The sequence below is a fragment of the Microtus oregoni genome, unplaced genomic scaffold (assembly GCF_018167655.1).
Source record: "Microtus oregoni isolate MIOR12 unplaced genomic scaffold, Mior012 000007F_ref0000211, whole genome shotgun sequence".
In the NCBI taxonomy this organism is placed as follows: domain Eukaryota; kingdom Metazoa; phylum Chordata; class Mammalia; order Rodentia; family Cricetidae; genus Microtus; species Microtus oregoni.
The window spans coordinates 31,825,059-31,841,160 of record NW_024543066.1 but is presented as its reverse complement, the minus strand read 5'-3'; the positions used below and the strand labels follow the sequence as shown (position 1 = coordinate 31,841,160).

At 39.3% G+C, this 16,102-nt stretch overlaps 1 protein-coding gene across 1 annotated transcript in view; it reads right to left on the bottom strand.

Annotated features, from left to right (window-relative positions):
• Positions 1-16,102, bottom strand: part of Col19a1 (collagen type XIX alpha 1 chain) — a 307,873-nt gene that overhangs the window by 220,334 nt on the left and 71,437 nt on the right. The window contains exons 9-10 of the mRNA XM_041655913.1: positions 13,745-13,789; positions 10,174-10,218 (exon numbers count right to left, since the gene is read on the bottom strand). Coding sequence (XP_041511847.1) covers positions 10,174-10,218; positions 13,745-13,789 — 90 coding nt within the window. The remainder of the gene's footprint in view (positions 1-10,173; positions 10,219-13,744; positions 13,790-16,102) is intronic.

Sequence of the window (16,102 nt, the reverse complement as noted above, 5' to 3'; positions counted from 1 at the left end):
AGATCATGGTTCCCCTTTCAGGGTTTCAAGTTCTTTGTGTCTTTAACAGGACAACATTTACGTGAACAACTGAGTAGAGCAACCACATTGTTCTGTGTGCTAGATCTTAGAATATTTGGAGTCATAATCATGGTTTATTGGGGCAAATAATTACCACTGATTGTCTAATTGGGTATAACCATGATAGACACTGCTAGAAGACCATGTTTCAGTTATGTATTTATGGGTGACATTTACTTGTGGTACTGGTACAAAATATTGTCTCTTTTTTTAAGTTTGATTATAAATTAAATGTACATCATAATCTATCAAAAATAAATAAACAAGACTCTACCATGTACATTGCATCCCACTTTTTTGTCGTTATTGTTTCAAGACAGAATTTCTCTGTGTATCAGTCTTGGCTGTATTGGAACTCACTTTATACACCAGAGTGGCCTTGAACTCAGTGACATTCACCTGCCTCTGCCTCCCAAGTACTAGGATTAAAGGCCTGTGCCCCCTCCACTCAGTGCCCACCCCACATACTAGCTTAGCATTTGCATACCATTTTTACATGTGTAACACACTATATGCTGATGCTACTATATTCTAATTCTACATTTACAAAGCAACAGAATAGCAAGAATGGGCTCAATACTGCTTTTTCACTTGACTAACACCCAACATGAACACCAAAATCAAAATCATGGGTGGAGACATTTTCTAATAAGCATTGGCCATCTCTCCTATTGAACCAGCAAAAACAATCACCAGAGAGCAACCCTACTGCATGTAACTAACACAAGAAAACTCATTTTTTAAAAAATTTACAGGGGGACCACACACAGACATATACATGTGTTACATCTTAAGCTGGCATCTGAAAATGAATTATGTCACCTAAAAATTGCCTGATGTGGATTTATGATTAAAGAATAGAAATGTTTGGTTACATGGCTTAATTATAAATGACACCATACAGTTTTCTAGCCATACAGTAAATATATACACATACATATTCACATAGATATGCATACAGGTAAATAACTCTAGGTTAGAAAACACATATTTGTAATTCAACTTATTGGAATTTTTATGTTTTATAGTATTAAATAGTATGTATTTTAAAGAACCAAGTAAAAATAGGGCTCAGTGGAATATTTTTCCAGCCGACACTCTCAGGTAATAGATATGAACAACATTTATAAAACCAGAGGAATAGATGGCTAAACATAATTTTATGACTTACAAACATGCATCATATGGAATTTCAGCATGTAAAAAGGACTCTGATAACAGCCCAACAATAAATGTCACATTCCTAGCCATTTACAGGGTCTAGTTTTTCCAGCGGTGATTTTAAGAGAGTGGAAACCATATGCATTTGTTAGTTTTGTAGCTTCTTTATTGTCATTAGTTTAACCTAGAGTAGGAGAAAACATCAATAAACAACATAGTGGAAACGGGTCATTTTCATAAGCCTAAACAAGAGTCACCACATCGTGGACATTCAAGGCTAGAGGTGCATCAAGTGCTCAATGCTGTCAGCACCTCCCCGGCTCAGTTTACACAGAAAGAACTCACGCTCTCATTTTATTTTAAATTAAGAGATTTGAAAATCTTGTTCACTTTAGTTTCCCAAATAAGAACGCTGAAAGTAGCTGAAACACCGTATATTTCCTTACTAAGTATGTCTACGGTCACTATCACTCAATAATCAATCAAAACCAACTGCATTTTAGGTAATAAACCAGGAAAAATATGGCTGCCAACTGTCATTCTTTATCTGCAATGGTATTTCACAGCAGGTTTAGCAGGACCAGCTTTTCAATTTCTCCTTATTTACTTCATGTATATGAATGTTTTGCTTACATATATGCATGTACAACACGTGTGTGCTTGATGCCTGCAGATGCCAGAGAACATTAGCTGCACTACAACTGAAGATACAGTTATGAGCCACCTTGTGGCATAGTAAATTTTTTTTTAAAAAAAAAGCTGTCTTCTTAAAGAATCCTATCTGATAAATAACTATTTTTGAGAGGACAAAGCACCCTTATGGTAAATTTCACTTTAAAAATGACTTGGCTCAATAATGTGCATGGCTGTGATCTATTAGTGGGAGTGCAAGTTGGTACAGGTCCTATGGATAACTGTATAGAGATTTCTCAGAAAATTAGGAAAGATCCTTCCTCAAGACCCAGCAATACGACTTTTGGGTATATATCAAAAGATCCTCAATCGTACCACAAGAACAGGTGCTCAACTATATTAACAGCAGCATTGTTTGTCATAGCCAGAACCCTGAAGTAACCTAAATGCCCCTCAACTGAAGAATGGACAAGGAAAATGTGGTACATTTACACAATGGAGTACTACACAGCAGAAAAAAATAACATCTTAAAATATGCTGGCAACTGGATGGATCTAGAAAACATCATATTGAATGAGGTAACCCATACCCAGAAAGACAAATATCATATGTACTTGCTCATACATTGTTTTTGAACATAAAACAAAGAAAACCAGCCTACAAATCACAATCCCAGAGAACTTAGACAACAATGAGGACCCTAAGAGAGAAATACATAGATCTACTCTACGTGGGAAGTAGTAAAAGACAAGATCTCCTGTATAAATTGGGAGGATGGGGGCCATTGGAGTGGGATGAAGGAAAGGGGAGAGGCAGGGAGGGGAGCAGAGAAAATGTATAGCTCAATAAAATCATTAAAAAATAAACCAAAATGCAAATTATTATTACTTGGCATGTGATACCTCTCTGAGTTATTGTTCAGAGTGTCTCTAGAGACTCAGAAAATAATTTAGGCTCTTTCCCCTGCTCTTAGTTGTCCAGCACTGCGTGGTAAGACCCTCTTGCTGAAGACACCACGCACCTTTGCTGGGGAACATAAAGAAGTGAGTCCTCAACTTACTGGGAAATATCATCTATGCTGGCTAGCTTTCATGCTGCATAAAGGTGCTGTGTAGGCTCCAGAAAGAGAAAAGATGTCAGTGGTCTTACCCAGCACTGGGCCTTGCATGTTACAGTATGGCTATATTAGGGAAGATAGTAACACTGGTGTAATAGTGACACACAGAGGTCACCAATATCTGTCTGGGTGGATTTGATGCCTGTTCCACAGGGAGGAATTAGTGATGGGTACTGTAAACACAGTTATAAGCCAATGACTGGAGAGAGGAGCCACTATTGTTTTGCTAAATGATTATATTGTCAAAATGCCTTCTAAATATTTCTGTTTATACCCATAGAACTAGGCTACTTCCCACCTTGGTCCAAGAAGCTTCTTTTGCAGTGGGTAGTAGTTAACGCAGAAATTCATAAACATGAGTGCTCAGCCGGAAATGAGAAGACACCTATATAACCCCCCCCCACACACACACACACAAGGTCCAAAGAACATCATGGGAGGAGCGATGGAAAGATGGAAGAGCTGGAGGATGGGGAAGAGGAAAGAGTGCTGTCAAGTGCCATCTCTAAACGGCAGCTCAGAGTATCATCTTCTGGATATGACATTGTTCTTGCTCTCATGAATAACAGCAACAGTGGTTGCCTGTCCAGGATCAGCACAAGATCAAAACTATCAGAACTCCAGAATGAATGAGGAAAACGCTCATAAGGCCCCACTCATAACTGAGGAGCTATCGGCAGTTGGTGGTTACTGGGGGAGAATTCTTATTTTTTGGGGGTGTGGGAATATGGTTACTAGTAGGTTCCCTGTGCTCTGGTAGATGGCTCCACACCATTTGCATATAAGAAGCACTAATTATCCTCAGTTAATTAGTTATAAGAAGGAAAGAAGAAAGAAAGGGAAGGAGGAAGGAAGGATAAAGGAGGGAAGGAAGGAGTGAGTAAAGGAGGGAAGGAGGGAGGGAGGGGGAAGGAAGAGGAAAGGAGGGAGGTAAGGAGGAAGGGAGAGAGGAAGAAAAGAAGGAAGAAGGGAGGAAGGGAGAAAGGAAGGAGAGAGAAAGGAAGGAAGCAGGGAAGGAGGGAGGAAGGGAGGGAAGGAAGAAAGGAAAGGAAGGAGAGGGGAGAGTGGGAGGGAGGAAAGAAGGAGAGGGAATGAAGTTCAAAGAGAACAGTTTTATGAGGGTTGTAGGTGGATATATTGTATTCATGAAATTCTCAATGAATAGACACAATAGTGTTTAATATGTGTCTGTATTGAGAACACAGTGTTTCTCTTGTCATCATTTCCTAGGGTATACATATCACTTGCATTGTATTGGGTATTATAAAATAATTTAGAGACAATTAAAATACTCGTGAGTATGTACATAAGCCACACAGCAAGTACATACATGAGTATGCACTTGAATATCTGTGGATTTTTGACATGTTCAGAGGAGTCTTCAAACCAATCTCCTATGGATACCAAGGTACAAACAGACAAGTACTTCATAAATCAAAAGTTTTTGGACTAAAAGCAGTGCATCTGTAAACTGGACTTTTGTGGAACCTCTTGGGCATTCCTAGTGAGTAAATCAGGCTGAAGTTTTATTGTCTCTCTATGTGTAAATAGCAGACTTCTGAACCTGGTCTCCATTGCCTATAGAAACAACACCTGGAAATCAACACAGAGCATGCTATCCATCAGAGTCAATATTATCTTTTACCATAACCATGTGTCCTTGATAGATAGGAAATTCCTCATAATCTCCTGAATTACTTAGTCCACAATCATTGTGTTGTGTCTCAAATTTTAATTGTGTCACTCAGAAGCATCAAATTTTAAACATGGGAATGGAGAAAATAGGATAGTTTAAGAAGAAAGATGTTTGTAAAGTAATTATATGTTAATTCTTCCACAAGGAAATGCTATTGAAGTGTAGTTGGCTGAGTTTGTTCAGAAAAAAATGCATTGCAAGCAACCCAAGAACGCTGGACTCTTGTCACATCAAATTGAGACCTGTCAGAGACTTTTCTTTCTTTTTCTCATAACCAAAGTCAACCACATGACCTTATTTATTTATGCTATGGAAAATGATTTATGGATCAAATATAAAGCTTTTTACAGTTTGCAATACTGAAAAGAATCATTTAATGTACAGTAAATAGTAATCAAAGCAGACCTTCTAAGCTTAAAGGTGATTACATGAATATTAAATCTGGCTATAAATCATCAGGATTACGATTCTCATTACAGTCACTGTCTTTTCTCTTTGATGCTTATTTCTTTCTACCATATTTAGGGTATTCTCCATAACTGTTTCCACCTTATGGTTGAAATTGGTTGCTTGAATGCAACACTCAATAAACATGAGGAAGCAGAAGTAAAATCCTAGGTGCAAAATACATGGAATGGGTGTTCTTTGTAAATGTTTGATTAACATATATTAATTATACACAGTAATGAATTTCATTGCGGCATTGTGATGCATGTACATAATGTATGTTGTTCATGTTCCACCTATGGGAATCTGTTTAGTACCACAAAATATCAGCTATGTTCAGAGAATAACAAAATAACCAAGTTTCAAGGTGTTGGTGACTACATCATAGAAAGGATATTATTCCTTACTTAGTTTCATTCATTCCTACAGATAAAATTCTGTATAATGAACCAAAACGTACATCTAAATAAGAATTAGAGACACAAAGTAGGATCAAACCCCAGTGCCATTGTTTTGATCCTACTTCATGTTCTGGCTTTGTGGGAGCCTAGCCAGTATGGATGCTCACTTTCTTAGACCTAGACGGAGGGGGAAAGACCTTGGACTTTCCACCTGACTGCTCTTCGGTCTGGAGAGGGAGGGGGAATTTTTTTTTCCAAGAGACATGGCTTGATAATAACTATTATTCTAAAGCAAAAGTATTCAAGAATTTCTAAAAAACCCATTCAAAGTGGTTATAATTTTAATGGATTTTTCCTCAATTGCACGGTTATTATATGGCTATCTTCTCCTTTTTATCTCTCTTTCCCACTTCCGTGAGGGAGAGTAATTATTATGTAGCTTACAACATGTGTAATTTGTACTGTAATTATAGAAGATAATCATTGTCTCTATAAATACTTATAGGAGAGGCAAATAACTGATCGCTGCCCGAAAGCTAAACGCCAGCAACGCTGGCTGATTTGAGAGCACCCGTTCCACCTGCAGAGCCTGTTTGTACAGGAAAGACTGTTCTTCTGCTTTTCAAGGACTACAAGATGACTTGGTAATCCTTTCTTAGAATAAAACACTGCTTGAAGGTATAAAATGCAGAGTTTAATTTTGTGAGCGGGTGATGGACTGACACTTGGGTTACAGGGATGATATCTGTCTTGGTTCCTCAGGGACTACACTCTACCAGTATCTAACCTCCTTTGAGCCCCAGGGTTCCCAGGTCCATGGGTTACATCCACCTGACTGGCTCTGCTTTGCTTGCTTCACTAGGAGGAGTTCGGGGCTGAGTGGGGTACGTCCTTCCAAGGTTCTCACTGGGGACTAACTGCTTTGGGAAAAGCACTTGCAGTCTGCAGCCGTCCCCACACTTTTCTCTGCCTTTGCATCTGTAACCTTGTGGCATCAATCAAAGAGTCAGTTTCTCATACATCACCCACACCTTTTAATCACCCCTATATTAAACATTTTGGAATAACTCTGATTTTAGTGTGTGCTATTTTTTCTGTAGCATTTAGCTCTTTTGTTATTATTTTTTCCTTAACTTCCCCTTAGGAAATATTCCACTGATAAACAAACCAGTGTCCATGCTAACAAAACTTTTAGCCAGAGATATAGTCATAGTAGATAAATGACACCATAATATAAAAATACCATGTCCAATAAATATTTGTATCTTTTATATATAAATGAAATAAATGTAACTAAAGATGCCTGAGCAAGTAAATTTAGAACAATTTCTGTCAATCACCAATATATAAAAGTTACTCTAATTGATTCAAATAGTTTTAGTTCCACTATAAAATTATTATACATAATGTATAGAACATATGAAAGAAGCTAAATGTCACATTAAACTATTTTGGGAGCATAATTCTTTGATGGAGGAAGGTCATTGGCTAATAAAGGCACTGCCCTGGCCCATTTTATTGGTTAGAGGATAGGTGGGAGGAGTAAACAGAACAAAATGCTGGGAGGAAGAGGAAGTGAGCTCAGAGACTCCACAGCTCTCTCGGGAGCAGACGCCTCAGAGAGAGACGCCATGCCCCGCTCCCGGGATGAAGCTCCGACCCAGGATGGACTAGGCTGGAATCTCCCCGGTAAGCGCACCTTGGGGTGCTACATACAGATGATTAGAGGTGGGCTAAATTAATATGTGAGAATTAGCCTAGAAGAGAATGGGCCAGGCAGTGTTTGGAGGAATACAGTGTCTGTGTAATTATTTCGGGGCATAAGCTAGCCATGTGGGCAGCTGGGTGTGGGGGACGCAGCCCCGCTGCTGCCCTTACTGCTTCATATGGCGCCCACGTGGACAACTGCTTCCACATAAAGCCTGAGACAGCTTGGGAAGTAATTCTAGAACAAAATGAAAGCATTGTGCCTGGTTTCTTGGTAGCAGCAATTTCTCGGTTCTACTCTGCTTGCTAGAGGCAAGCAAGCGCCTCATCTAAGAGAGGCTTCCTGACTCAGCTTTAGCTGCAAAGCCTGCAGCTCATTAAGAGGTCCTGCCACGAAACACTTAAATGGTGTTGACCAAAAGCTGAACGCATGCTTTTTGATTTTCAGCCGTAGCAGGAAAAAAGCTGCGCTGTTTAAAAATGCCAGCTTTCTGGGCTGTCCTGCCAGGGCAAACTCTGACTCTTTTACGCAGGCGGTTCGTGCGGTTTGCAAGCACAGGCTGCTGAAGCTTGCTTGCTGGCAAGGACCTTGAAATGCCATAGAGTTGTCACAGTAAACATGGCTACAGCCAGTACCTCAGCCAGGAGGCTGGAAAGCTAAGGAATGGGCTGGATCCAGCCGGCAAAGCCACGCCTTTAATCCTACCCATATTGCTTGGTAAATTAAAGACTCGTGTGGTCAGAAAAAGAGAGATATACAGTAAAGAGAGATTCAAAGACAAAGAAAATTTCTAAATGGTTTACTGTGTGTTAAAAATATATGCAGACTAAAAGTTGAAGTTCTTAAAGTAAAAAACATAAAAAAAGGAAGAGAGTTGTTGTGTGTGGTAGCACACGCCTTTAATCCCAGTGCCTAGAAGGCAGAGACAAACAGATCTCTGTGAGTTCAAGGTGTAGTAGTATACACCTTTAATCCCGAATGCCTGGGAGGCAGAGACAGGCAGATCTCTGAGAGTTCAAAGACAGCCTGGTCTACAGAGTTACTTCAGGTCAAAGATACAGAGAACCTGTCTCAAAAAGCAGAGTTAACAGTAAAAATAAACAAAATAGAGGTTAAAAAAAAAAGCTGCACAAAGATGGAAAATACACAGAGAATTTTGATACTGTATGCTATTATGCTCTCTTTAAATTGTTTGAATGCTGAGGAAAGAGCAAAAGCTACTAAAAGATATTTGTTTATAAATGCTTCTGAACTAATCCAACATAGATATATTGAATTTGGATCTAAGGATATGATACTTTGGAAAGGAGTTTCTTATTTTGTTTTCACAGAGGATGAGACGCTGTTCATTTCTTATATCCCGATATGGTATGATGGACCACACCCTCCTGAAGGGTTGCAGTGAACATCTTTAGAAAATTGCTTCGCTCAACTGCCAACTGAGATGAAACTAGCACACAGGTTATACCATGAAAGACCTAATTAACGACGCCCCCATTCAGCAGGAAGCAGTTTGGAGAGAAAAAACTGCGCCCATGTTCCCAAATATGGTTTATAAATGTTCCTTTACATTTAAAGGGGGATATGATATAGATATGAATAATTTACATTAGTATAGTTTTGCTTTATTGATAGAGATTTAAGGTCAATTTTGCTGTATGTATAAGTGTTTCTGATTTTGATTAAGGTATTGTGATTGTGTAGTTCATTTAAATATGTACTGTATAATTAAGAAGTATAGGTTGTTGATGGATAATCATCGATAATAGTAAAGCTTGTAGTCATATTAGTTAGATTTTCTAGATATATAGAGATATATTTTAGTTAGACATTCTTCATGTCTTTCAAAGATTACAGAATAGGACATTTAATGTTTTAATAACTGAGGACTTTTCATGACAATGAGACACTCTGCTCCTGGCAGCACCAATCTACTTCAAGAGGAAGATGGGCATCGAAGAGGCTCGTTATGGAGTTTGATAGCCATTTGGGCAAGAAACTGCTCTTGCCTGGACTATTGCATAAACTGGACACAGAGAACCCGCAGAGAGAGGACTACTGAACTTGCCTAAGGTGAGATGATCTTTCGGGGTTCCTGATTCATGAAAGAGTCTGCGAGACATTCTGCAGGACACAACAGATAGTGACTGAACTGACTTTGAATTTTCCTGCTTTATGGAAATGTCTGCTGGATACCATGGGCCTGAAGGCTGAAGATGGATGCCCCAACGGTACAAAAGAACTTTGGGTGACTGTCCAGGCAGCGAGATGTCTTTGTCATTTCTAGAGTTTGAAGTTTCTTAGTTCTTGTTTACTTAGGTAATATATCTTTCTGGAGTCTTTGATGGAGTTAAGAATAGTTAGTTATAGTTATAGTTTTCCTTAGTTATGATAAAGATTATTGTAACTTTTACTTGATAACTGTTTTGTTATATGTAATTTTGCTATGTTAAGTTAAAGCCTTCCTTTTTTTTGTTTAAACAGAAAAAAGGGGAAATGATGGAGGAAGGTCATTGGTTAATTATAATAAAGAAACTGCCTTGGCCCATTTTATTGGTTAGAGGATAGGTGGGAGGAGTAAACAGAACAAAATGCTGGGAGGAAGAGGAAGTGAGCTCAGAGACTCCACAGCTCTCTCGGGAGCAGACGCCTCAGAGAGAGACGCCATGCCCCGCTCCCGGGATGAAGCTCCGACCCAGGATGGACTAGGCTGGAATCTCCCCGGTAAGCGCACCTTGGGGTGCTACATACAGATGATTAGAGGTGGGCTAAATTAATATGTGAGAATTAGCCTAGAAGAGAATGGGCCAGGCAGTGTTTGGAGGAATACAGTGTCCGTGTAATTATTTCGGGGCATAAGCTAGCCATGTGGGCAGCTGGGTGTGGGGGACACAGCCCCGCCGCTGCCCTTACTACTTCAATTCTTCTTTACAAACACTAAAGGATTACCTTTTCACCAGTTTCTCCTTTGGTGCCTTCAAGTCCTTGTTCTCCCTGCAAAAGAAGAGCATCTTGTAAAGTAATTATGGTTCATGGGATTTTCATAATAATAACAATATTTCTAAGAATAAAATATCAGTGATTTAAATAGTTTCCTGCGATATGAAGTCCTAAGCAAACACTAAGCAATGCAAAGTCTGAATAGTACAAAATACTCAAGGATCAGCTTTTTTGCATATTTCCTTATCTTCCCAAAAGATTACATCCCATAAATTCAAGGCCCCTGCACATTAAAGGTCAAGGAATGATACCATCTAGATTTGCTTTGAGAACGAAGCAGCACAGACTGAGTTTGCAATTCTTTTTGTCACTAACATCTCATTAAATCCAGACGACACAATCTTCCTTGAAACCTACCTTCCACATGAGTATCTAACGAGAGGTTCATGAGAGGGTTTAGAGTTGAGTCCTCTACCCCCAGCCCCAGCACTTCCCTGCACCTGGAGCCACAGGCTACTCTCTGTTTTGCTCATGTGGTTTACAGTCACAAAAAGAACTGTTTTCTAAGTCTAGATGGAGGAAGGACAGAGATGAGAGCAAGGAAAAATAGATCTTGATTGAGGGAGCCATTATGGGGCTAGCAAGGAACCTGGCACTAGAGAAATTCCCAGGAATACACAAGCATGATCCCAGCTAGGATCCTAAGCAATAGAGGAGAGAGGGCCCAAACTGGCCTTGCCTTGTAGCCAGACTGATGAATATCTTAAATGTCACCATAGAATCTCCATCCAGCAACTGATGTAAACAGAGGCAGAGACCTGTATCAAAGCACTGGACTGAGCTCTCAAAGTTCAGTTGAAGAATGGGAGGAATGAGAATTTGAGCAAAGGAGTCAAGACCATAATGGGTTCACCCATTGAAACAGTCTACCTGAGCTAAAGGGAGCTCGCCAACTCTAGCCAGACTGGGAAGAAACAAACATAACACCAAACTAGTCCCTCTGAATGTAGTTGACAGTTGCATTGCTGGGGAAGACTGGGGCAGGGCAGTGGCACCAGGATTTATTCCTACTGCATGTACTCTTTTGGGGAACCTATTCTCTTTGGATGATACCTTGCTTAGCCTATATATAGTAGGGAGGGCCTTGGACCTTCCCCAAAGCAATGTGCCTTACCCTCTTTGAGGAGTGGAAGGCGTGGGGTGGGATGATATAAGGGGAGAATGGGAGGAGGGGAGGAAGTGGGAACTTGGATTGTATGTATAATGAAAAAAGATAGTTTATTTTCTTTAAAAAATAAAAATTAAAAATAAATAAATTAAAAAGAGAATTAAAAAGAACTAGCAAAGAAAAAGAAAAAAGAAATTCTGAGTCCTTCAGCATATTTCTAATCAATAACTGATCAATTTCTCTATTACCTCGTGCTTGAGCACCTGGCAGACATGCATGGTGTCAGATGTGTGTTTTGTATATTGGGTGATTCCAATTCCTGACTATATCTTGCAACTGAATGAATAATAAAGACAATTCTGTATAACCTGGTCTAAAAAATAAAAAAAAAGACAAAAAAAAACCTGTTTCCTATGCCATCCTCTAAATCTACAAAGTGCAAGTGTTTTTTTCCTCAGCTGAACCCTTTCCAATTTCATAAGTTTATTTTTTGACTTAATTTTTCATGAATAAACTAATGTTGCTCCCACCAAGCATTTAGTAAATGCTCACTGAGACCCTCCTATACATCAGGGACCTATGGTGTTTGAGATGGGTTTTATCTGCCGTCCACTCATTCACTGGGTGTCATGGTGTAAGCCATCCAGCCTGTATCTTTATAAGAGACCGATATTTGTGTTTGCTTGTTTTATTTTTCTATTTAAGTTTTTAAAGATAAAATGTTATGCGGGTCAGATTGTCCTTGAGTTCACTATGTAGCTCATAATGATCTTGACCTCCTGATGATGCTCTTGTCTCTATCACAGAAGTGCTGGGATAACAAATAAACACATGCCATCATACCTAGCAACAGATGAAAAGTCTCTGATATCAGCTTTTTTGTACTGCCTCCACAAAGTGGTATATGACATAATTAAAATCCACATGTATTATATAGATTAGAAGGTGAGCTCTTGTTATCTATACATAGATAATTTATGAGTATATTACTACATGCATAGTCAAATAAATGTATATAAAGAATGTAGAAACTTGGTTAAATAATTATTTTCTGCTTCTTTTGTTCTCAAAATGTTACTAGCAAGCAATATATTAATTCGTAGGGATTTTTATCATGAATGCATAGGCCTGCCTTCCTTTTGGTGGTGTTTCCCCTAAAATACAGACTTGAATTCCGTCTGGTAACTCAAGCCGACACTGAAGCTGCTGAAGCCCGTAGCGCACTGGCCACGATGTCAGCATGATGCAGCCACCACAAACAGCTGCTGGAAAGTCCAAAACCACTTCCCAGCAGATAAATCTGCACATCCTCGGCTTGCAGCTCAGCTCACAGACGCGGCACATGCTGTACCAGTGGGGTTTATCTAGAACTACTGGGAAGTGTACGGTTTCATGGCTCCCGCTGCAGTCTTATTATCTCTACAGGGATAGGTAAAGAAACGGTTTTTGTTTTTTATTTTTTAAAAGCTCTAATTCTAAATGAAAATGTGACTTATCAAATGGCATTTCCGGCTATGGAAAAGCAAAGCATAGATGCATAGCGACTTCAGACATTTTGTTATGAAAACCTGCAACCTTCTGCCACACGTCGAAATGACTGCTATGGCTTTGGGGCGGAGGCATCTAAAATTGCATCAGTAATGCTCTCCCCTGTGGTGAGATTGTCTGGGCTGTATCACAACAGCTGGACCCACCGGAAGCGACTTCTTTTTGCTCCAGGAATCTAGTGTATAGTAGTTTCTGTGTACCCAATGATGCATGGCCCATATTGTTGCTCTCAGAGCAAGAAAGCTGTCCTTGGATAGGGAGTAAAGGATCCAGAGGATCCTTTTGGTTCATTTTGGTGAAGAGAAAGATGTGAGGCACAGAAAGACTCAGCCTGGGTGGTAAAAAATTTCTCCTTCATCATGAGCATGAATGTAGATTCTATTTATTATTATTATCATTATTATTATTATTTATAGGGGATTGAGTCTATAGCCTCATATAAGCTAAGCAAGCACTCCACACTGAACTATCTCTTCAGCCCTCTTCTTCCTTTTCCTTTTGAGACATGATCTCACTAAGTTGTCCATGTTAGCCTTGTACTATTAGATATTTCGTGACATCATAAACATTTTTGCTTAACTCAATCTGAGAAGCAGAACACATGAATGTCAGAAATGATAAGCAGAACACGCTGTTCCATTGTTCACTCTGACTGAAAACAGTCAACATGTTTCTGATGCAGCTTTAACACCTCCATGGCCCTTAGAAGGCATCTATACTGATTCCTCAGGATGGCATGCTGCTAACACCCTGGAGCAAATGCTTCTTTGAGAGGTCTCTGAGAAGGAAATGCTTCTTTGAGTCCTCTTTGGAAGGATGGATTTATTAGCTTAGTTTGTAGGAAACATTTATAAAACCCCTTACCTTTTGACCAAGTAAGCCTGGAAAACCATGGATGCCATTTTCACCCTAAAAAGAGTAACCAAAATAAATCTTATTAGCCACAATAATATTGAGAAAGACCCACACACACACACCTTTTGTGTCTGTTGATTGTTTTTTTGAGACAGAGTTTCCTGGCTGCCCTGGGACTTGCTTTGTAGACCAGCTGGCCTCAAACTCACAGAGAACCACCAGCCTCTGCCTCCCAATTGTTGGGGAAGCTGCAGTGTTATGAGGTAAGGTATTTTTTTTTCTGGCTATCTGTCACATGCAGGGTCTTTAAACTTTTGTCAGGTCACAACTCCAGAACAATCACCTCAAGTTTTAAGATAAAGGGACGGAGGCCCTGAGATGCTAAGTCTCATAGTCCCGGTGTCATCCAACTTACAGCATCGCCTGAGATGTCCAGCGCATGCTCAATGTGTGTTCTATATGTTATGAAGTAATCTCTTCCCCCCCCCCTCTCTCTCTTTCTCTCTCTCTCTCTCTCTCTCTCTCTCTCTCTCCCTTCCTTTCTTCACCTTTGCTTTAAAATATCTGGGCAAATTAATAAATGCTTTTTATGGGATAGGCATCATTCCCTGAACAAACTTATCAGTGAGTTACTATTCTCGTAATCATCTTATATGAATGGACACACAGTAACTGGTCTTAAAACTCTTCTCCCTGAGCTGTGGCCAATGTCTTGCTTCCTACATGGTCTTTGTCAACCAATTTAATAGTAGTTTCTAACTTACCTAATATAAGATATCACATATGCACATATGCATAGTCCTACCACATTAGAAACATGCTTATTTCCTTATCCATATCTGTTGACTGCTGTGAAATCAATTCTACATGAAACAGTTCCCTTTCCACAGGGTCCCTGCCATGGGCATAAACATTTTCAGCAGATACCTATCAAGTTTTGTTACTGGAATTCTTGATCATTGCATTGACACTTCTGCTCTGGGGAGAGCACACCAGCTAAAAGATGCTCTATGAGGGTTTCAAGCATTCTCAGTAAACCCTTGTCTGTTTACTTCAGTCTAGGAATTCACCATGGCTCCCAAATGTCCAGACTCAGGCAGCTCCAAACAAGCTAGCAATGCTCTGACCTGCTTTACTTCTGTGAAATAGTTATTAAATTCACTTAGCAACAGTTTATAAGCATTCCTGAAAACATGGGCATTATTTCTCATAATAATAAATACCTGAAGGAGATTTCAGTATATTATGAAGAACATCATGTCTTCAAATTTTTCAATGACAATGTGATGCTTTGCCTAAATATTGGGTTCTTAATTTTATTACTAATACTTTTTTTTGGAAAGTTTTACTGTTTCTTTTTTTAAAAAACCAGAGATGTACTGTCATATACATGCACATTATTTTAAGAGCTAAGGTTTTTATTTGTTTAAATTATCAAAGTATTCTATAGTGTAGCTGCTGTCATCATAGTGAGGACACGACTTGGTTGTGATATGTAATTACATGAGGATGCATCCAAAATAGCATTCATTATCAGCGTGCTAAGTATTTCTACCACTTAGAAGTTATTACAGCTCTTGACCCTAGGCACCAGGCAGCACAAGTAGAAAGCTGTAGTAACATCTGATAAGGAGATAACAAAATTACATTAAGTATCCGATACCAAGGGGGATTCTGTGGGAATAGAGCATCTACTACTCATCACTGAAGTATGCCCACTTGTCCCTAAGAAGCATATTATTTTCCTCAGTTGATCTGATATAATATTTTATATCATATTGCAAATTACTCAGGATAACAAGATACAGCATATAATCCATTAAAGCACAAGGATACGGTATTTACCCTGCCAACAGCCCGTTTCGGAGAAAAGGGAGTGGTGATGGTTCTTCCCCTCTTCTTTGCTAGCTGCCAACATTTACATTTCATGTGCCCTGAGTGCTGGCCTGGGTGTGTTGTGAGTTGATGCTTTGTGAATATTGGAGTTGAAATACGGTGTTCCCCTATGACAAGTGTTAACTGGTCTCTTCTCTTTCCCCACATAGAGACTTAAAATCACCTCTAATTGTCTATAGACCATAAGAGGAGTGTGAGCATCCTGGTTCCCATCATTATATCAAAAAAGGGAGGAAAATATAGAATCACCATAAAAAACTTCAAAGGACATAGTTCATGCTAATGACAAGTATTGGTTCTGTAAAACTTCAAACTATTTAGGCTAGTAGCAGCAATCAGTGCTTATTCTGAAACACAGGAGCAAAGCCCACAGAGGTGCAGGCAGTCGGGATAAACCCAGATTTACATATAAAACCAGTATTTGCCTGACACTACTGGAAAAGCATGTATCAGTTTTGTGTGTGTGCACAC